General features: G+C 29.8%; 1 protein-coding gene across 1 annotated transcript; it reads right to left on the bottom strand.

Annotated features, from left to right (window-relative positions):
• Positions 1–1148: 1148 nt before the first annotated feature.
• On the bottom strand, positions 1149–23162 carry LOC100192263 (protein SET). Its single transcript, XM_065790453.1, has 5 exons — positions 22850–23162; positions 22286–22408; positions 5041–5154; positions 3236–3547; positions 1149–1409 (listed from the first exon to the last, which is right to left on the bottom strand). The coding sequence occupies exons 1-5, from the start codon at positions 23093–23095 to the stop codon at positions 1368–1370; spliced, it is 837 nt and encodes a 278-aa protein (XP_065646525.1). The 5' UTR covers positions 23096–23162; the 3' UTR covers positions 1149–1367.
• Positions 23163–24197: the final 1035 nt, after the last annotated feature.

The following is a 24197-nucleotide window of genomic DNA, read 5'->3' on the forward strand; positions in this document are numbered from 1 at the left end:
CTTTTACCTTGATTGTTTAGGCTTTCACCTTTTCTTTAATAACTTATAACTTACTTTCGTGTTTGCATTTTACTACAGTTGATTTTGTTTCCAAGAGAGCGTCAGAACTTAATTTTGTGTTTTGTCACGACTTAAATTGCCGTTATTGACTAGGCATTATAATGCATTCATCCATGAGATGATTGATTAATGGGAATTTATTACATCTATATATTAAAACATGTAGTTTTATTGTCAAAGCACTTGCTACATGCAGTTTTGGCTTTAATTGTAAGGACAAAATTCAGGTCTTTGGCCTTGAAATTCTTGTTCATGACCTTTTGGCCTTGTTAAACAACTATGGTAAAAACAGCCGCTTTGAAAAATTCTTTCCTTAATTATGAGATTTTAAAACAGCGTGTAGACGAGAGCAGTCAACAATAATTAAAGTCTTAAGGAACTCTTTGTTCTCGTAATTCGCACAATAGTTTCTAGCTTTGAATCCCAATGGTCTGTATAGTTACTGAATATTTTATTTGTTCTTATAAATTATTAAGTGCGTCAACTTGATTTTAATTGAGTATTAAAATACATAACGTATCCATTAACAATGGGATAAATTATTGGATTTCGCGCTTTCTTCCAGTTGATCCTTGTAAGAATTTTTTACTCACATTTCGTGTTGTAACGGTTCATAACGCGATATCAAGCGGTAAAAATATCGACAAAAAATATCTTAAAAACATGATTTTTACTTTTCCAAGATATTTTACTCGATTAACGGTAACACAGAAGACAATTTTCATTATGCAAAACGATATTTGTATATACTTTTATCAAAAATCATTCATAGATTCATAAGAGTCTCTATCTGTTTATTAAGTACACCTCTACCAAAATGAGCAATTTGAAATAAAAGTAAAATACCTAAAAAGATTTCAATAATTGCAGTAATGACGTTGAATATGTTATTTTTCTAAAAATGTTTAAATTCGAAGTCCATTATAATTTTAGAGCTATTTCAAAAACGTCACAAACAACTCAATATATAAAATATTTTATGCTGAGCAAAAAATAAACAAACAAAGAAGGTTATCAAGCATTTAAATTTCCTTCGACGCACTATTTCGAAAGTCTTCATACCGAAATAAGGTTTTAGCAAAAATAAATTGAACGTAAAACAGATTTTATTGCTCATATAGGAATCCATATTAATAAAAATGGGCAAAGTTAACGTTCTTTAAATAAATTTATATTAAAAAGGCGGAATAGAAATACAGAAGAAAATCGTCAGTGCTATTCGTTGCATTTCTTCAGAAAGATACCGTTGAACTTGAGGCATGCTACCGAGCTGTAAATAATTTTGATCCATAAACTACTTCCAACTGTTATTTATCATCGGAGTTTACATCTTCGCCAGCCAATTGATCCTTAAAACAATAAAAATAATTATAAAGCACAACTAATGAAAAATAAGCATCCACTTTTTTTAACTAATTACAAGCATATTGGACACTCTAGTCAAATTTTCATTTTACGCACCTCATACTACTTTTTTCATGTTCCTTTTACATGAGTGCGCGTGCGTGTATATATATAAATAATAATAATAAAAAAGTAAAAAATTATTGCTTTACTATAACTAGAATTAATTGATTTACTTTAAATAGAAAAACGAAATGTAACTCTTTCAATCTTATAATTTTCAATTATTAAAATTATTATTTCAATTATTAGGCGCATTAAAATATATATATTTTTTTTATTTACAACCTTTAAAGCACTTTTTATAAAATTAGTCAACTGGTTAAACTTCAAAATTAATTGTTTCTAACTTGGTTCTATTGAATTGGTAAGAGAATAAATCAAGTAATCCATACACCATCTAGAAGAATCCAGTAGTTTATTTTATAGCATTATCTTATCTGATGTTTTAGTTAGATGCTAAAAAAATTTCATAAAATTTTATTTTTACCTTAATGTTTCATTACCTTAATTTGTTTTATTTATCATCACTTCAAATAAAGCTTAATGACATAAACTCATAACTTTTAATTGTTTATCATATAAATAATGCTTTAATGATTAATGAACTATCGGCGAGGCTCAGTATTTTCCGGCAGGATATTCTTAGCAATAACGACATTAGTTGTCTCAACACTTAACAAGTATGCTCGAAATATTTTTAGTAATGACGTAATACATCATACATATATTTAATTGTATCTGCGTTTTACTAATACTATCAGTTTAATAGTAAATAATTGGAAAAAGGCTAAAAAATTGCAAAATTATCAAAAGTTGCTAAATCTTCAGAAGACATATTGAGGCAATACAAGACGACTCAAACTATCGAAAGAAAAAGAGGCAGCACAAAGATAAAAGATTTTGTTGATAAAAAAAAGTGAATTCAATCATTCGGTTAACTAAAAGAAATCATGTCAATCCCAAAGAGACCTAGCCGAAAAGTTCGAATGCAGTCATTTCCTTATCAGAAAAGCACTCAAGAGCAAAAGTTTGAAGGCTTAAACCATAAAAAAAAAAACTCCAAAGCAATCAAATGATGGAGAGTTAAAAGCAACTCGTCATGGATGGAAACTTGCCAAACTTTTGAACAGAGTAAATTTATTCATTATTGAGGACAACAAAACGTACTGCAAAAATGATTTCTTAATTGCCCGGCCATCATCATCATTATTATTATTGTTCAAAAGGTGTCAGCAACAACTTTAAATATATTCAGACTTAAAAGTTAGGTCTGAAGATCCTCGTGTGGCAAACGATATGCTCTTGTGACCTTAAGAATGTTCCAACCGTCTTAAAAGACTTTGATGGTACAACCATCAGGTGAAAGACTTTGATGGTACAACCATCAAAATCAATCATCAAAATTGTCCTAAAAGATGCACAAAATCTTGAAACTGCCCTGAGCAGCATGTTTATCAGGGGTTACTGAGCAATTATAAAGGAAATCTTGTTGAAAAGCAACAAATCAGCGAAAGAGGACAAAAAATTTAAGCAAAAATGGATAGCTGCACCAAAAAAGGTTACTAAAAGCAAGACCCAGGCCATAACACCTACTCTAAAAAAAACAACAAGATTACTTTCTAAGCTGTACCAACTGATTAAAAATTTCAAATGATGCAAGAAACTTATTAAAAAATTTGAAATTAATTTATTAAGTATTTCTTGAGTTAATGCCAAGTATATCCAGCCAGTACTGAGCCCAACTGTTATTAAAAATATATAAATTTACCTGATCATCATCATCTTCACCATCGAATTCACCTTCTTCATCAAGTTCATCTAAATCTTCCTCTTCATCTCCATCATCTTCTTCATCTTCAATTAAAACTACATTTTCTTCATCGTCGTCATCTTCACCATCATTTCCTACACCAAGGTAATACTGGAGTGGATTAGGCCAGATGTCATCTTTTATTAGATCTCCTACTTCGTCATTTCCACCTTCAGACTGATCATTAAACCACGAAAAAAAACTCTCTGGCTCTTCAACATGACGCTTTTGCCCTGGTTTAACACTTTGATCAGAGCGTTTAGTTAGATCCTAAAAAGATATTTTTTAGATAATGAAAATAATATAATAAAATCCAGTAATATATATATCATAGATTTAATGTCTCAAATCAATTAAATAAATATTTTTTAAAAACAAATATTCATTTAAAACACCTTTTTAGCTTTCACACAACTATAACAAAACATATACCTCATTAAAAACCTTATTAAAAAAAAAAGTTTTTATATATTATATAAAAAGCCCTACGAATTTTTATTATATTACAAGTCTCCTCTCTATACTTAATTTTACAGTTTTACTCAGAATTTCTTATATCAGGTAAACTCAATGACCAAAGGGATCCTAAACCTCATGTTGTGTCATGTTGTGATCCCAAACCTCATGTTGTGTCATTTCTTAATCATTCACTTAATTATGAACACAACATGTCAAAGACATGTTGTGTTCATTATTAAAAGAATAATAAAAAAATGTTTGCGCTAAATTTTTTGATTAAAACAAAAGAATAAATAAAAAACAAATTTTTTTATTTTAATCAAAGTTTGCTTTCTCTGTTTGTCGAAGGCCAAAAAGTCAGCATAATATACGCCGCAATCTACAGACTTGATAATTTATTCAAGCGCATTTTATTCCTAAGAGTTTTAGTACACGATCATGTCATTGATTTTTCTGTTTGTTTACAGAAATCGATCCCTTACCCAAACAAAAAAAGTCAATGACATTATGTACTGAAACTCTTGAGAATAAAACGCGCTTGAATAAATTATCAATTCTGTAGATTGCGGCATATATTAGGCTTACTTTTTGGCCTACAACCAAAGGGAGAAGACAAGCTCCACCTAAAATAAAAAAGTTAGTTTTTCTTGGTATGCATTTATTCTTTTGTATTAATCAAAATTTTTTAGCCCAAATATATTTTTTTTATCATTCTCTTTAATATGAACACAAAATGTCTTGGAGGTTTGGAATCCCTTTAAGCTGATGGTTTTCTCATATAATTTTGAAATTTTTCTCATTTTTTGTATGGGTAATAACTAAAAAAGTTTGAAAACAAATATAATGAAAAAAATCCTGATAAATAAGGTTTTTTGGAAACAAGATTATGAAGTAAAAGCAGAAAAATATTTATATTTTTTTTGTATATAAATATTATAGAAAAACATCTTAACAAAGATCACAAAAATTTCATCACTTAAGCTAAGAAATCCTGAATTACATACACAAAAAAATTAATTGTTTAAGTAAAAAAACGAATCTGTTTTAAATAAAAAGTTATAACACTTTTTGTTGTTGTGGATATTTTCAACTTTTTTAAGTATGCTATTGCAATATTTAGCACTAGGAATTGGTTTTAACTGTAATTGTAAAAAGCTTTTACTAACGATTAGATTTTAAAAAGTACATTACAATACATTATTTATTTTATTGTAGTCAAGCTACTTTAAGTACATATTAAACTAATTATAAATTATGTACATATTAAACATACTAAACAAAATTTAAAAAAATAGAAAAATTACCATATTTTCTTTCCATGATATAGAGGTTGATTTACAGGTTTGTTCACCTGTATCACTAAGCATGAATTCTTTACACAAAACATCGTTATCAAAATAAGGATTTTCTGTGAAATGCTAAAATGAATAATTTTTACTAGAATACTATTATAAAAATAATTCCATTTTACTATTAAAACATATATTTATGACCAGGGATGCGGAGTCCGGAGTCAGAGTCCATGGAGTCCCTATTTTAGCCCGGAGTCTTAGGAGTCCATAAAAATTTTAGGACTCTGGGACTCTTTTTTTATTTTTTATTTGTTAATATGCTTGTCACAAAACACTAAAAAAGAGCATTTAAACGGGAAGCCAACCTCCTTTTTTGCCGATTTTATTTATTTGGCCAGACTGAGTATCGGTTCGAATGTCGCGCCTTTTTAAGAAGCATTACGCAGCTCCATTTTACGTGCGAAATGGCTATTTACCTACCCGTTCAGTAGTTATACGTTAAACCAAAACTTTTATCGTTTAGAATATTTAAATTATCTTTTGATATTGCTTATGTGACGTTTATTTAGAAAATATAAAGTAAAACCATTTAACCGCAATCGTGATCTAATAGGTTTTTTGTTAAAGAAACAGTTTGTTTAATTTTTTGTTAAAATTAGTTAATAAAGTGTTTTAAGTTTAAACTTTTCATCAAATTTTATTATAAGCTTTATATTTCTTAAATATAAAACTTTTAATGAAACCCATAATGTTTATTCTATATGTAACGATTTTTGTTTACCTATGTATAGTTTATTAAATAAAAAAAAATTCCCATTAAGAAAGTACTTTTGATGAACTGTTTATTAAAGTAATAAACCGTTCATCAATTGTCTAAACCCAGAGGCGATATCACGGTTTGTATGGAAAGAAGGTTGTTGCCCCTTCCCCTCTAAAGAGAGGGAGTTAACATTTGACTTACAGTTCAATAATTTTTATAAGACATTCATCACCTCCTTGTTTTACTCATAAAATCGTTCCCTGGCTAGACCAGTAGGTAATAGTATGTTTGAGTATTTATTTGTTCAAATTTTTTTCAATATTTTACCAAATTTAAGAATAAATGATATTTTAGTTTATAAGCTTTTTTTTTTGCATAAGTGATTTTATTACTATTAACTTTTTAGATTTATCATAAAAAGAACGTCGATTAGAAATGATGAACTAGTTTATGAACAATAAACGAATATTTTCTCAAAGTAAAGTTCTTTAAAAAAAATTGTGGATAGAATTTGTGCTTTGTTTAAGCACTGTTTAAAACCGTTAAGTAGTGTGAAACTATAATTATAAATAAAACTTGTAACTACTTTTATTAGGAAAAAAATTGTTTCTTTTAATTTAAACCCAAAATGTTGTGAGATAATACAACTATGTACATTGGTTTTCGTTCTTCTCTCCTTAAAAAATGAAATTTTTTATTTTAATAACACTTACTGAAAAATTGCAATGAAAGCGATATGGTTTAGATACGAAAAGCTATTAAATTTAACTAACAAATTAATTATACGCAATAAAAAAAGTTCTAATTTCTCTATAAGTTTGCGCTATTAAGTCAAACTAATGATCTAGACTATTGGTAAAAAACCTACCATCTAAATCAGAAAGAAGCCAAAAAAAGGCTTATAAAAATACCTCAACAGATAAATAAAAATTATTTTGCGCAACAATTCCCTTTGATGGAAAAACTACTAACGTTATCAATTCATAACTAGTCATGTTAACTACTTTCCTGACTATGTTTTCGAGGGTTGTTATAGAGATAATTAGTTTGCTGAAGCATATATAACAGAGAACAAATACTTTGCATGTTCATAATAACTTGCAATAACAACATTGTTATTTATAATAATATTTGCTGTTTACTTGTGAGCAACAATATTGACTAGTAACGGCGGCTAAATATGCATCAGATACGATCTACTGACATTTTCATTGTACAAATAAAATGTTGAATGGATGTAAAGTAGTATGCTTCAAATGTCTTTTTCCCGAAAGAAGAAAAAGTAATGAGTTATGCGGTAAAGAAATGACATGTGCCGCAAAAGCTCGCATTAGCAACCTTATTATGACATTTATCTAAAAATAGTGGAGCTCGTCGTTACATTAGAAAAAGAAAAATTTGATAAACAAGTAGAAGAAAAGAATAAGAAGCAAAAACATACAGCCATCAAATACAGCACTTCACAGCAATCCATATTAAAGTGTTTTGTACCGCAGCAAATTAATTTGCATATAGAAAAAGACGAGTTTTTAGAAGCCTTAAACCAGCTGGTTTTGGTTAAAGGTCTTTCATTCCAGGTTCAAATTATTTTTTCGTTAATATTTTTAAATTAATTTCAAAAAAAATCTAAAAAATTATGTTTTTTTGCCATTTTTTAATAATCATTTATTATTCTAAAAACAATATCTATAGGCGTTTGATCGGGAACCTATTCAAAAGCTTTTGCGAAAAAGTTGCATCTCATTTTGGATTTGAAATGAATAGAGGTAATATGAGAATTCAAATTAGTGATCTTGCCAAAAAGCATGGCAAACAAATCAAAAACAAATTATCGGAAATGCTAATTTATTTAAAAGTCAATTCTACATAAAGGCTATGCGCTACTACCACGGTATAAACGTGCAATACTCAAACAATGAAATTGTTGTGATCAATCTTGGCACAATCGATACGAAGAGAAAACAAAGGGCGGTTTTTGCACAAAAAATTATTAAGAAGTGTTTAGATAAGTTTGGAATCAATAAAATTAATATTTTAGGCCTCAGTGTTGACAATATGCTTTTTTTACGAACAAACGAGTTTTTTATTTGAGTGTTTTTTGACAATGTAGATATTGTAATATTTTTTTCTTGTAACTTTATAATTTAAAGTGTAATTAATGTAAATAAACATTTAAATCTTTTTATAATTTTATGATCATATGTTTTCAATTAATCTGAGATATTGAGAATTCTGTGCGTGCAATACAAAATAAATAAAAGTTATCTTTTGAGTTGTATTATTATTATTATTATTAATTGTAATCCTGCAAAAGCGAGACAAATCGACTTTTAGATTTAAGCAGTGGTTGCGCTCAGCTGCATAAACCCACGGATCCCTTATTTTTCCTAAAAAGTTAGGGATCTGTGGTTCAAAACTACCTTTAGGCAAGTTTTGCGACATCGGTTAGGAAGGATGAGTGAATTCCGGCACTTAAAATATATATTAATATATTATTCATAATAAAAATATTATTGGTACCCTATCACTTTTCTGGCATTTATACATAAAAACTCCAGATAATAAAAATTCTTATTTAATTTAAGAAAGAAAAAAAAAATTCCGGAGTCCAGAGTTGGAGTCCATGATTTTTGAGCACGGAGTCCGGAGTCCCAAAAAATCAATGGAACTTCGCATTCCTGTTTATGACATTGATTTCATTTTTATTGCTTCACTTTTGCTGTGTTTCAACTGGGCCATTTCATTAAATTATATAGCGATAAATTTAATATACAGTCATGGACAAAAGTTTGCGACCACTACAATTTTTTTACAAAAAACACTCAAAATTTAGAAAAACAAGTAGTAAATTATAAATCAGTACATAGATTTCGAATGTTTATTCACACTATACAGGTTAAACAGCATGTCTATTCATGTTTTAGTATTACAATGAAATCCTTTATTTTTAAGAATATTTTCAATACGTCCTGGCATCGATTCACACAGTTTCTTGCAATAATCCGGTGTAATCTCCTGCACCCACATGCGTTTAATCCAGTTGATGAGCATCTTCAGAACTTGGGCTATGTGCAGCAATCTTCTGCTTCATTACAGTTTAAACATTCTCAATAATATTGAGATCTGGACTGTTGCCTGGCCAAGGTTCTAGTAGCGGGATGTTTTCAGAACGCAGCCAGTCCTTAACAGCCTTGATACCATGACAAGGTGCGCCATCATGCTGGAAATGAGCAATGCCATGTATTGGTACAAATGGTGGCAGCTTATCCATCAGTATACTCAAGCAAACAGCACCATTGATCGTTGTATTTTTAGGCATAATCCAAATGCCGGCACGACCGCTACCAGAGGCTGCTCCCCAAACCATAACTTTTGGAGCCTGTTTGACTGTTGGTATAATGTACTTTGGATTATGCCTCTGATTTGGTGGGCGTCTGACATGTCTACAAAATGAGTAGAATTGCGTGAATGTTGTCTCATCTGAAAACATCACTTGTTTCCACTGGGCTGGTGTCCACTGCCTGTACTTCTGACAAAACGCTATGCGATCGCGAATATTCTTTGGTAAAAGCTTCGGCTTCGGTGCTGGTCGGTAAGATTTCAAGCCTGCATCAAATAATCATCTGCGTATTGTCCGACTGTTTGGTTTCTTGGATGGTGATCCAGGCAATTTGCCTCTAATGGCACTTGAGGATGCTCTTTATTATGGCATTATCCATACGGTTGCTTGCAACCTTCGGGCCCCCAGCGCGTGAATGGGATTTAAAACTTTTCAGCTTTTGATTTCTCTTTACAGTAGCTACAACAGTGGAATGTGAAATACCGAGCTTTTTGGCTATCTGTCTTATAGAAATGTTCTCTTTGTACAAAATAACGACCTGAGCTCGCTTTTCAGATGTCAGCTCTTTACCGCATACCATTATAACTAGTACTGCTTCAAATAAGGTCTCCGTAATATAAAATGTTCCAAAATATTTCAGTTATATCTGAAAATAAACATGTAAACATCAATTTTAGACTCTAATTGACAATTAGCACAAATTGGTACAAAATTGTAGCACTAAAGTAGCCCAAAAGCAATTCAGAGTAGAATACATTAAAAAATATGCGAAAATCACAGTGGTCGCAAACTTTTGTCCATGACTGTATATCTATATTATTTTTGAATCATTCCAATTTCAAGTTTTTATATAATAAAGATATATTATAAATTATTATTATATTGTGTATTAGTGATGTACTGATTGCACATTTTTGGCCAATGCCGATACAGACGGACAAAAATAGGCTGATACCGATGTTGACTAGTTAACCAATTATTAGAATAATTAATAATATAAAACTAAATATTACAGGTAATAAAAAAGATCATCTTAAGCATCCAGCTACTAGCAACATGTAATCAAAAATAACCTGGCAGATGTCTTGCTGCCTTGTAACTCTGACTTAAAATACATTATGTGTTGGGGTTCTTGGTTGAGTTAAGGCTAATGATAGCACCTTGATCAAAATATTTGACTTGGCAGATGTTAGCATTCCGCTAATCCTTTGTAGAATTCTTTGGCAAAAACTTTAGGAGTAAGCATAAAATTTGTTTAAGTCTGTCTTGCACTCCTTTTTTATCAAATGGCTGGCGTAGATTTAAAACTGCATTACACTGTTTCCTGCTTTGGATAATATATGTTTGATCATCTTCACTCCTGTGTTCTTTCTTGTCTATCATGATTTTTCCAAGATCTTACCTCTTAAGTGGCTAATTTTAGCTGATGAGACAATCATTTAGCTGAGACAACCATATACCTTAGTCAAAAAAATTGTACATCTCACACATCTCTTGTACAATACTGAAAACTCAATTTTTTCCATGTTGTTTCACATTAAAAAAAACTTTATAAGTTAAGCATAAAATAGCTCATCTATCTTAATGCAATTCAACATAATTTTTTTTCCACTTCATCATCTTGTGGATGCACAATCAAATTATTGTCAGCTCTTACTTGTCCAAGATCTTTATTCCAATCATTATCAACTTTTACTTGTCTTAGGTCTTGTACATGTTGACACATTTTGTCCACTTCTACTGTTTGCTCCGAGATTATCCCTGTAGTTATTCTAATCTTGTATTGAGAGTCGCATTGGTTATCCGGGGGTTTAACCCATATTTTATTATCAAGTTTAATTTTATTAGTTATCTTCTTATAAGGATCATATGTTCTTATTGTTGTCAATTCCTCTTACTCCAAATTCTTATTGATATAACTGATTTGCAGGTGCAGTAGAAGACTTACAACTATCTTTTGGACTAAAATACCAATAAACTGCCTCCAGTATGCTGCACAGTCTTCACAACTCTCTTTGCTGTTCTTTTGACAGTTCGATGACACCATTCTGCAATTCTATTTCCAGCAGGTACATAAGCGCACCTGAATCGAAGTTTTACGTTCCATTTATTTACAAACTATGTGCTTTGAAATGCAGTATCGTTCGTCAGTATTTCATCCGGACCTCCTTGGTCAATAAATACCTTGTTTAATTCTTGGATAACACACTGGTTTGATCTTTAAGATATCGCCATATTACATACCATGTAGGTAAACAGTTAATTAGAGTAAGATAGTGCTGCCCCTCATCATGAGTTATATCCATGCCAAGTCGTTACCACGCTCTTTTTACTTCTATTTTCCTTTTTGACCATTTTATTGGACTTAGATCAATTGATTGACAGGCTATGCATATCTCAATCACTTGTTTTACATCTTCCTTATTTACTGACGGGTCGATTTTACAAACTAAGTACGATGTTTTTTTCACGCAATGTCCTGGAGATCTATGAACGTACTCGATTTCTTTGGAAGATAGGGAACTTCTAATAATGCCACCTGCTACCATTTCAGAGGGTTTATTAAACATTTTTAACCAACTATTAGGCACTCTAGTAAGAGCATCAGCAAAGTTAAACTCCACAGCGACAAGCTTAATATCTTTTTTGAGTTGGTATTCTATCACTATATTTACAATACTCTGGAAACTTCTTCTTACCAGCATTTTATTTGTAGCTTTTGCCAATCTAGATTTTCTAGCGAGTGCATCGGTAACCTAATCAAATACCACTTTTGAATCAGTGCAGATATGCAAAATTTCCATTTTCCAGTTAAAGCCCATATTTAGTCCTTTAAATACTGCATCAAGTTTGGACATGTTTATGTGTAGTGTCATCTTTTCTTAACCAACAAACATCTTTAATTATATTGCCACCAACCTCAACAATCATGTCTAGTGCTATTGAACTAGCAATTACCCAAAATGTTACTAAACACTTTAAATTTCCTTTGAAGGATTCAATTTCCTTTGAAGGATTCATTCTGTGTTTTACGCCAACAGGGATAGTGTATTCAGCAATCTTATTCACTAGAGTTTCAGGTTGAGGATTATTATTTCATTTCCACACAATTATCCATTCTTGATTTTGTTTCTTAAATGAAGCTGTGAAATCCCGAGCTATTATATTCATATTACTGACATCTTTTGACATATCACTTCCTAGTCCAAGTAAACATGATTAGTTTCTTCCCATAAAACAAACATCACGAGTTGCGGATATTGATACTCCACCAAAAGCCACTATTCCATCCATACCCATCATTCCTATTTTGTGTAACAATTTGAGTTCAGCTAATGCTTTCGCATTGTGGTTATCTATTTACAGTTACCACACTAACTACTTTCTTCGTAATTTTTGGCACACATTTTTTATAAATGATACAGCAGGTACATCCTGAGTCAATCAACACATCCTGAAGAAAGTTGTTAATGTTAAAGTGTATAGTAGGTAACACCATTACTAATTGGTTAGGGAGAGAACTGATGCAAACATTTTTTCCCTCGGTACACTTTTCGGTTCTCGGTTCAGCACATCTTCTTGTAGCAGCAGCAAAAATTTTATTCATTCCATCACTCTGTTCTTCAATCATGAGTGCTCTTGCTCGCACAAGTATTTGTATAGTAGTAAGATTATTCATACGAGAACTTGATCTCAGCATCCATTGAACTTTCTCAGGGAGCCCAGAAACAAAAGCACACGCAATTTTCTGTTAACTACTAACTTACATAATATTGATTGCACCCTTTTTAAACTTGTAATTACAAAGTCAAATTACATTTTATAATTTTGTCTCAAAAATAAAAAGCATACCTATATTATATAAAGAGAGTTCGCCTTTTTTAACATACAGTGTGCAAAAAGTTCAGTTTTTTGAGGGCTTGACCCTAAAAGTATCATTTACCTCAAATTGTAAAATTTATTATTTATTTAACTCAGATTGTAAAATTTATTTTTAAATTTAAATAAAATGTGACCATGTTTGACCTTATGCTTCCTTTTAAGAATATATTGACAAATGACCCTGATAGATAAAGTTATATTAAAAAAAGGTAATAAATTATTATATGTAATTAATATAACAAACAGTAATAAGATAAATTGAGCCTATGAGAGTAAAAGTGGACTAAGTCCAATTTTTTTCAAATGACCCTTATGTATGTAAAACTGCTAAAAATTTGCTATATTTTTAGAGCAAAAATAGACCTAGTCCATAACACATTTATTTCTTATTCAACAGAGGGCAACACATTTTTACTCTAACAATAAATCACCAGGTATAGAGAGTAATAGTGGACCAAGTCCATTGATAGTGCTTTAATGAAAGAAATCAAGATTCAAGACCACATAAACTTCACATTTTCTTAGAATTATTATTATTATATTAGAACAAGAATAACATTTGTACAGGTAAGATGCTTTAAATGAATATCTGATTATGGTTTTATATTAATATTGTGAAGTATACAGCACTTTCACACTTTATAAAGTGACAAAACTGAATTAGTTTGGTGAGCGATAATATAAGATTTATTTAATTGCTCTCAGCAGGAATATAAGTATTGATTTGTTAGACAGTAGATATAATGGTCTGTCACTACCAAAGTTACAGCCTCTTTAGAAAGGTCTATTTTGTAGCTTTAATAGCATCTAGCTAGGGGAGCACTTGCATGCATGTTGTGTACATGTACATTTTTCTTTTTAATAATATTCTGAATGTATGTAATATTTAAAAAATATTTATTGTAGAATAGTGTAAACATGCATTCACGAGCCGCACACATGGTGTCACTGGCATTGATAAAGTGCAAGAAGGTTCAGAGATCTCTAGCTACAGATACAACAATTGCAGATTCTAACTTAGCAGCAGATATACAGACAGAACGTTCTACATTAGCAGCTGAATCTCCGATTGTAGCCAATAATTCACCGGTTGTAGCAGTTGAATCTCCTATTGTAACAACTGAATCTCCGATTTTAACAACTGAATCTCCGATTGTAACAACTGAATCTCCGATTGTAACCGATCAATGCCCTCGAAAACGAAAACGTTGTGTAACGAACTGGAAGAAAAATGTGATTAAGTGCTTACGAAATACAAGTAGTGAATATGTAAAGCTTACAAAAAGCTAAGAAATTAAACGAACATTATTTAATAAATCACAGTTGCAAAAACAAATGTGCTGAAAATTTGACTTTAGAGCAGACTAAAACTCTGTTTGAAAATTTCTGGAAATTGGGAGATTTTGATGCACAAAATCTGTTTTTTGCTGGCTGCGTGAAACAATCAACAGTAGAACGTAGACGACCAAGAGTAAGAAAAAACAAAATTACGAAAAATGAAAAAAAACATGCAAAGGATTTTGCACGAGTATACTCTGTGTTTGCAGATAATAAGCCCGTTACTGTTTGCAAACCATACTTCTTGGCGATATTTGACATTACCAGCGGTCGACTAAATCGTGCGTTAGTCAACCAACGGGAGAATGGTGGTGTGTCAGGCAAAGATGGACGAGGAAAATATGATCACAAGACACAACGCATTCATGAGGAACACATCACTCGCATTAAAGATCATATTTGCATGTTTCCCACATACGAAAGTCACTATACTAGAAGTCACAGTGCATCTCGCCGCTTTCTACCTGCTCATTTGACGGTATCCACTATGTATGACATGTATAGAGAAAAATGCATACAGGATTCAGTCGAACCCCAAAAAGAGTGGAAATTTCGGGACATTTGTAATCATGAATTTAACTTGACGTTCCATCAGCCACTAAAAGATACGTGCAAGAAATATGACATTTTTAAAACAGACATTGAAATAGAAAAAACTGAACACAAAAAATCTCAACTAAAAGCAGCGCATGAGATTCATTTGCGCAAAGCAGAGAAGACGCGTCAATCCTTAAAACTAGAAAAGGAAAATGAAGACAATAAACATGCATCTTTTTGTTTTGACCTGCAAAAGGTCATGTCATTGCCTTGCCTTACAACCAATGAAGTTTATTATTGCTGGCAATTATCAGTGTATAATCTAGGCGTTCATGACCTTAAAAATGACAATGCAGTGATGAATGTATGGCATGAGGGAACAGCCTCACGAGGTGCAGGTGAGATAGGTTCATGCTTATTGGCATATTGTCAAAATCTGGCAAATAGGGATATTATGTCTATTACAGCATTCAGCGACTCGTGCAGCGGCCAAAATCGAAATATAAAAATTGCACTGTTATGGATGCATTTGACGCAGACGACGAGTATTGAACTGGTGAATCATAAGTTTATGGTCTCTGGGCATTTTTATTTGCCTAACGATGCAGATTTTGGAATAATTGAGAGAGCAAAACCAAAATCCACAGAGATCTTCGTGCCAGAACAGTGGTACAAATTGATTGAGAACTGCTCTATGAAGAAGCGCTTCAGTGTTGCAAGATTAAGCACTGATAATTTCAAGAGTGTGGAGCCCTTATTGAAATTAATTACAAATCGGAAAGTGGATGAGAGTGATCAGAAGGTCAACTGGCTGGATATGCAATGGCTGCAACTTAGAAAGAACGAGCCATACAAACTGTTCTTTAAATACTCTTTAGATGATGACGCATCATTCATTTCGCTAGCGAAACGTGGACGTCAAACGAATCTTAGTGAAGTGAGTTTGGCTCCACTGTACTGTGGAGCAACAAAACTGAGCAAAGAAAAATACTCACATCTAATGAAACTGTTAAAGTATATTCCTCCCATCTATCATGACTTCTATCAAAAGTTGGAACACAGCGGTCACAACAAGGATGTACTAGAAGATGAACTGCTCGATGACAGCGGCGATGATGATCAGTAAATTCGTGTGGTTTTTATTGTACTGTTTGTAATAATGAGGACTATTTTTGCCGATAATTAGTAAATAGTAATTGTGTTTTTTTACAACATAGTATGAATTTGTACTACTTGTCTTAATTTGAATTGCTATTGTAAACGAATAATATGAAATTTGTTCATGATTTTACACTAAAATGATTTAGCGATTTGTTGATTATGTTTAGAGAAAAAATGGACCAAGTCCATAACTATTATTATATTATTAATAATTATTCAAAAATTTATTTGTGCATTTCACATATCTTGTTGTCTAAGAAAAAAGATTTAAAATACTAGACATCAATAATATTACATATGGCTGATTTATAATATATGCAAACACTAAGAACGCTTATTTCTAACAATATAGAAATATGGACTTGGTCCACTTTTACTCTTATGGGCTCAATTTAGTGCACTATAAATTTTTTTTTATTTATTTGAGTCGCTAGTTAAAGAATTTTTGTAAGAACGATTGGATTATAAAACCATTGGATAACTATTAAGAACAATTTATAAAACTCCACATAGCAGCCAAATAATGAGCTTCTGTTGAACATTTTTTCAAGAGCTTACTGTAAATCACAAATGGAGGAAACTGAGTGTTTTAAACTCCATGTTGTATAAAAAGCATTAGGTATTTTGCACAATTCTTGTTTAGTTATTAATTTCATAGAGAAATCTTGTTTGAGTTTAAGTCATAGAGAATCACCCAAAGAGAGTTAAATAGAAAATAAAGAGTTAAATAGAAAATTATTTTCAGTTTTTGCTAAAATATTTATGAATGACCATATCATAAATGAAGTATTAAATTGAAACAAATTTTTATTTTTTTATTTACAACTTTTATTTTTTTATTAAACTTTATTAGTTAAAATATATAACAGATTTGAATAACAATAAATGCAAACAATTTAAATTTTAATTCAAAATAAGTAAGAAAAAACAATTAACATAAATAAAGAAAAGAAGGTATGCAAAACAAAAATATAAATAAAGCTGCTTAATTTGTGATTATAGCCACCAAATAAACTATTATTTCTTGTTTTCACTTATTAAATTTCTTGCTTCACTTATTAAATTTCACTATCGATTAGCCTTCTTTCTAGCATTAGAGAAAGGGCTTCTCATCTAGTAATTAGCCTGCTCTCTAGCATATAAACTAAAGAAATAATCTTAACGATTAAATTTACATGAACTTTTTTTCTCTAACAATAATAAACGGAATTCTCTTCCTAATGACATTGTATCAGCGTTATTTCTAAAAACGTTTAGGAAGCTTTAAGACAATCATCTAAAAAATAAATGGTTTCTCTACAACTAATCCACATTTTATTTTCTATTAGTCATACAAACTCTGAAATTGTCAAGTATTATATAACTAGGTTGACAGGCAGTTTATGCCTACACAATTTATTGTAAAACCTTAATGTTAAAAAAAAATAAATTAGTTTCTTCATATAAACTTTAAGATTATTAAATTACTTCTTTCTAAGCATCGGCAATTGAGTTATTCTCAAAGACCTACACTCTTTTTCATGGTTATATCTTTGCTCCTGTATTGTTTCTTATCTATAATAACAATCTTTCTGCCAAATTTAAATCTAAAGTGGCTCTATTTTCTAAAAACACAACACTATACTTTTGTCGTCACAAAGTCTACACTTTTTGTTAGCTTAGAACAAGCAGCCGATATTCAATCTGATCTCTCTTCTATAACAGCTTGGGGCTTGCAGTGGCTTGTGGATTTTAACCCTAACAAAACTCAATTATCTACTGCAAAAAACTATTGCAATATTGTTGACATTTCTATAATGACATATAACAAACCCACTTTTTTTAGACAAAGTCCAGAAGCACATTGTAAATGTAACTGGACTTGCTTTATCTGTTAAACTTGAGTCGCTCTCACATCGTCATAAAGTTACATCTCTTTCTTTTTTTGCTGCTCAAACGAGCTATTATCTCTAGTTTGATCAACTTAAACTCATTCTGACATAGCCTGTCATTCCTTTTACTCCTGAACAATTGAACTTGATTTCTTATGGTTTTTAAATTTGCAGAAATCGATGATTAAATTTCATTCTGTGACTTGAACTCTCCGTTATCATTAGTTAACTTTTTTTGGATAATACATTTTTTAAATATTGAGTTTGGTAGTTAGCACATTACAGGATAAAGTATGTGAATTATCAATGATTCTGTTTGAAATGTTACTTCAAATGTTTCAAAATTTTGGGTAAAAAAGCGCATAAAGCTAAATATCCTTAGGTCTAAAAATCATTACGTAGTGCTTCACAAATTCTTTTTCACAAATCTGTTCATAATAAAATGTGAAAATTATTATGGTTAGTGAAAAAGAATTTGTGAAACACTATGCAACAATTTTTAGACCTAAAGATATTTAGCTTTATGCGCTTTTTCACCAAAGAATCCATCAAGTTTCAACATGTTTTTTTAGCAAACTCAGCAACCAAATTAGTTACTTTAACTAAATAAGCATAATTTTCATGCCTGGCACTTAAAAAAGTTAAAAAAAAAGTGATTATCAATAAAAAATCATCTTAATCTGAGGAAAGCTTTTTAATACCTTTTCTAAAAGCAGTATGAACTTTATGAAGGTTACTATTACACCAAACCCAAGAAAATATTGTTAGGCTTTTTCCTTAGATCCAATGTTAGCTTAATTTTGAAAGCTTTGTTAACATTTGGTTTGCATGTAAAAGATATAATGATTTAACTCAGTTTTAAGTCAGTTTCAAAATAATGATTAACTAGTTGGTTATAGACACAATGACCAATAAAAAGAGAACCAAAATATGTTACTGTTTCTCCTTCTTTGTCTGATTAAAGTAAACATTGAGCTAAATCTTGCATTGCCATTTTCTGTTAATTTAAAACTATAATTACAACTTACAACTTGTAAAATTTGCATAATTTCAGCACGAGAAATTTGGTCATCTGTATAGACATTTGTACATCCAAAATCAGTCTGAATGATCCATCGCACTGCTTTTGATTGTTAGATATGTTACTAGGATCATTGCTTATATGTTTCTTACCTTTATCATCCTTTAGTTGACTAATACCACTGGAAGATATACTAAAACAAGTCTTACAATAATTGCATTAAACTAAACTTAAACTGTGGTTAACAGCTGAAAGATGTTTCAATCCCAAAATGTTTAGTAAGTGATTTTACCTATTTATATATTATAACTAATACTAAATGAGGAAAATAGTAAATATTTAAAAATATTAACTTTAAAACATTTATACTAATATATTTTTAAACATAAGTATTTTAAATAGATTAAATCTTTATGAAAAATAAATCTTTATGAATAATATAACATAAATAAAAAAAACTCAAAACAATATTATTTAGTAGATTATTTCATTTTGAAACCTTATAAAAAAATTAAGAATAAACTTAATGATAATTTTCCTTGTCCATCAATTTTTCAATTATTTGTCAGTCAGGGTGAAGCCTATTTGAAAATAATGCCAGACCACAGTATCACAAAGAAATGCTTGTCTTTAAAGTTTGTCTATTTGTACACACTTTTGAAGCTGATATAGTAATAAAAGAAGCTTTAGAAGCTTAAGTAGCAATGTGCTTTTATTTAACTCATTTTTTTAATTTATTTTGGCATATAAAAATAAGTATTTTTATTCTGTATATTACCTGGATTAACATCTGTTTTATACAAATAATATTTAAAACATGTTAGAGTCTTAGTGAACTTCAAAACTTTTATTGCAGTTAATTTGTTGTTTTTCTACAAGAATTTTTGCACACTGGTAATTTGAATTAATTTGCTGCTTGAGCATTAAAAAAGAGATTGTATGCTGCATAGTTATGATAAATGTCCAGAAAAAAAAAGCTTTTATTCGATTATATTGGAAATTTGTTTGATGAAGATGAATTAGCAAAGTCAATATTTGTAAATAGTAAAAAACAAACTTCTAATGTACTTTAGGCCAAGCAACTTTATTTCTAGATGGCTTTATTCAGATGATTTGTGAACAACTAGACAATTTAAAAGAGCATTATTTTATATCAAAAAGTCAAGCCACCTACTTTCAACATTTGAAAACTAATTAAAAAAAAAAACAATTCTGATTCTTCTTGACAGAAAACTTTTAATACAGGATGCATTGCAAGGAATTACTGGAATAACAAACAGACAACTTAACTTTGCACCCATTTGTTTTTTATTTTCTAAAAAATAAAAAACTTGATATTCAAAGTTATTGTGTCTAATCAAAATGTGTGTTCAACCAAAGTATAACATGAATTCAAGCAAAGTATAGCTATTTTTTGCTTTATTAATAAAAAAGTTGTTCATGAACATTAAAAATTCTAAACATTTGAGCTATTTCAGTGTCGGAGCTGCATTACAATAAAAAAAATATTACCAAGTTATGCTACCATAAACAAGACTTCAACATTATTGCAGAGAAGCACTTTTTTGCAACATTGCATGGTTAAAAGTGACGGAGTTAGTGGGACAGTAAAGCATCTTGTTACATAAGCCAATCTTCAGTCATCATAGGAATACGTGATGAATGCACTTTTTATTGTAAATATGTTGACTTATTTCTTTTTTTGACACTACAAATCATGGTTTAAACATTCCTTTGACCAAATCAGAAAAATAAATACATTTCTTGGACTTAGACTTTGAAACTTGCTTAATATTCCCAGAACAAGGGTTGATATTATTTGATCAAAATAGAATGTTACCAGTAAGTTTGCTGTTGCTTCATATAAAAAAAAGATTACTTTCAAAATTCATTGAATTCATCATTCAAGCGAAAGTTAATTTTTTAATTTTATGCTTATTATTTAAGTTAAATTTTAAATTCAATCCAACTGGATTGCATTATTTTAATTGTAAAGTGACTATTTTTGCTTTCCAAACTTACTAAGTCTCTACATCAGTGTATTAACCAAATCTCAACACATTATTTTAAAATATTACTTTAAAATATTTTACAGAAATGTATTTTGTATTACCATAAGTATAATTATAGCATTTTTTAAAAATGTTATTTTCCTTTAGTAAACATTTTTATAAAACAAAGTTTGAAGTTATCCATCATATGCCTCTGAATGAACTGCACTTAAGTTGTTTCTTCACACAGCAGAAAAATAGGTTAAGCGAATGCAAAGAGGTTTGCAGCTCAACAAGTACTAGTGCAGAACAACAAGGTTTGACTTTCCTGATTATGTTAAAGGAAATAATAGTTTTGCAACCAGAGCTGTGAAGCCATTGTTTTGCATGTCAGAAGTCTATTCCAATTCTTTTACTTAATTCTAAGTCAAGTCCTAAGTCAGGTAAAGCCAGTTTAATTCAATACTCGATAGTCAAGTCTAAAATCTTTAACTTCTGATTCAATAAGTAAATAACATAATGTATTTATAATCAATTAAATCCTACAGAATAAATAATACCTAAACAGATTAAAAACTCAGTTTTCAAACACATGGATTCATTATATTTTAACTAAATACATGTTTTTTCATAAACCATTACATTTACAAAAGATCAAATTTAAAAGGATGTCAGACATAGAAGCCTAATAAGGACACTGTAAATGTAAAAAGAAAGTAAGATATAAAGCAGGCTGTGAAACTAATAAAAAAAATTTAGAAAAAATAAGTTTATGTCTTTTCGGTCTTGCTTTGCTCTACTTGTTTTTATATCTAGCAAATCCCAAAATACAATATACTAAATAAATGTAAACAAACTTAGCTTTATATTGCAGTAAATGTTTACTAAATATCCTCTTCCAAACGATTTTAGAACTTGAACAATTTTGAATAATGCAGCACAACTTTAAGCTGAATATACAACTAACATTCAGCTAGTAGTTATTTTGAAAATATTCCCTGATTTATAAGATTTTCAGATAAACACCCCTTGATCAAAAAAGTGATTGATGCAATTTTAATATATCATATATCAGACTTCGCATCCCTGATTGTTATATATTAACAATCAAGGATGCTGAGTACCAAAAGGACTCATGCTTTATATCTCTATTTTTTCAGGTTTGTATTGTCCAGAAGCACTAAACATATTTGTTGATCTGCCATAAGAAAAAAATTCATGAGATTTAATGACTTGGAATTCAAGTGTACTAAAAGTAAAAAAAAAAAAGAACGAAAAAGTATATTAGTGCTATAGTTAAGTTGCACCACAATCCTAAGGTAATAATGTTATTTCTGAATTGAATACAAAACTTACAAATTTTATTTTATATCCTGATTTTATATCTTCAAATTCTTCTACTTCAACAGAAAATAAGTAATGTAGTGCTTCTTCATCTTCTTCATCTAATAAAGCTGAAATCTGTGGATGATTTACAAACTCAAGCATAGTTAAGTAATATTAACTCATTTTTATCATTTATTACTTATTAATTATATACACTATTTAAATTACTAATTAAATATACTAATTAAACTTACAACAAAAATAAAAAAAAGACGAATGATAATATAAAATCAATGATTTGACATAAAATACATTAAATATAAAGTTGAGTTTTTAGTTAATTTTTTTAGCATATATGACAAAATAATCAGTAACTTAATAAACTTTTTGCTGGGTAATCTAAATGTGACCTAAATTATTAAAAACCACTAGTTCTCATCAGGACATATGCTTGCACTTAAATGAATTAACATACATAACAAACTAAATGCTGTAAAGTATGCAACTAAATATACTATTAGCAATGCAATAAAAGTACATGAATGAGAAAATCGTACAAGATACTTACACCTTATACGTATATTGAAAAGATACGACAGTAACCCAGAACTTTGGAATTTTACTTATAAGATCTGCTCGACTGGAAAAAAAAGGTTTTCTAAGATTGTTATATTTTTGTTCAACTTGTAATATTTCTTCTGAAGCTTGTTCATTTAGAGCATCTATCTGATTTTGAACACCATCTATTTGTTCGACTATGTCTTGATATTCTGTATCTACAAAACGTTCTTCTTTGTCTTCATGATTTAATTTTGCTACTTTATTTGGAACTTCAGTCATTTTTTTTTCCTGTGCATAAATTTTTTAAATAAAGTTTCGCTATAGTCAGGCACAAATAATACGACGTTTCATGTTTTTTACTAATTTTATCTCATGAAATGTTATTTTAAAATTTGTATAAGTTTAGATATAATTACAAAATCAACAAAACAAAAATATAATTTTTTAAAAAGAAAAGCATAAAAAGAGAGTGGAAAGGCGTACTAATACTTTCATTTTTTAGAAAAACTGATGGCGCTACTTCTACCATGTTTAAACCGCACATGGCGGGTATTAAATAATTCTCGTTTTCAAGTTTTTAGAAGACCTCTTTTTCAGTTTATATTTTTATATTATTACATAATACAAAATTTCCGTTTTATTAGTAGCGAATTCAAAATAGATTAGGGGTCATCCATGTCAGTAAATAAAGGGGGGAGAGCGCTGGAAAGTTTGACACTAATTGGCAATGGGGAGGAAGTGTTGAGGCCAAAATGATGTTAATCTAAATTATTTTTTTAGTTTTAATGAGCAGATTTTAACGGTATTTACTAAATGTACTAAATGGTATAGAAATGATGTTTTGTTTGTGGAGAAATTAATATTAAATGCGGGGAATTTGATATTATATTTTATTAAATTATTTTTCATATAATATTATAAATTAATATGATAAGTTTCCCAGAGACATTAAATAAATAATAACTACTAACGTAAAATAAAAATTACTATCGTTTTATTAATATATTACCATTTCACTATGAATCAAATTATGTCAGAAATATTAACTCTTTATATATAAAATTCACAATCGTTATTCGCTCCCTAGCGGATTATAAAATGTGGTTCAAAGTAAACTCATAAAAGTAAACTCATAAATTTGTCATTTTTTGAAATTAAATTGCCGTTATTTCAAATACGAAACTCTAATTGCTCTCTAGTTGATTGTAAAACGTGATGCAATGCAAACACATAAAGTCTATTGAAAATTCAAAACGCTAATTTCTCCCTAGCGGGTTGAAGAAACTCTTTTAAAAAGCTTGCGCTAACGATGAGTAAAATCAATATTCTGATTGTGATGTAAACAATACTAATAAATCTATATCAAAATATGGATAAAACC

This window comes from Hydra vulgaris, chromosome 02 (assembly GCF_038396675.1).
Source record: "Hydra vulgaris chromosome 02, alternate assembly HydraT2T_AEP".
Classification (NCBI taxonomy): domain Eukaryota; kingdom Metazoa; phylum Cnidaria; class Hydrozoa; order Anthoathecata; family Hydridae; genus Hydra; species Hydra vulgaris.

Excerpts from the sequence above, each read along its gene's own strand:
- LOC100192263 (XM_065790453.1), bottom strand. The coding sequence starts at position 23,095 with ATGACTGAAGTTCCAAATAAAGTAGCAAAATTAAATCATGAAGACAAA. Across the intron at positions 3,548-5,040 it reads TATCATGGAAAGAAAATATG|GATCTAACTAAACGCTCTGA; the intron begins GTAATTTTTCTA and ends ATATCTTTTTAG. Across the intron at positions 1,410-3,235 it reads GTGAAGATGATGATGATCAG|GATCAATTGGCTGGCGAAGA; the intron begins GTAAATTTATAT and ends TATTGTTTTAAG.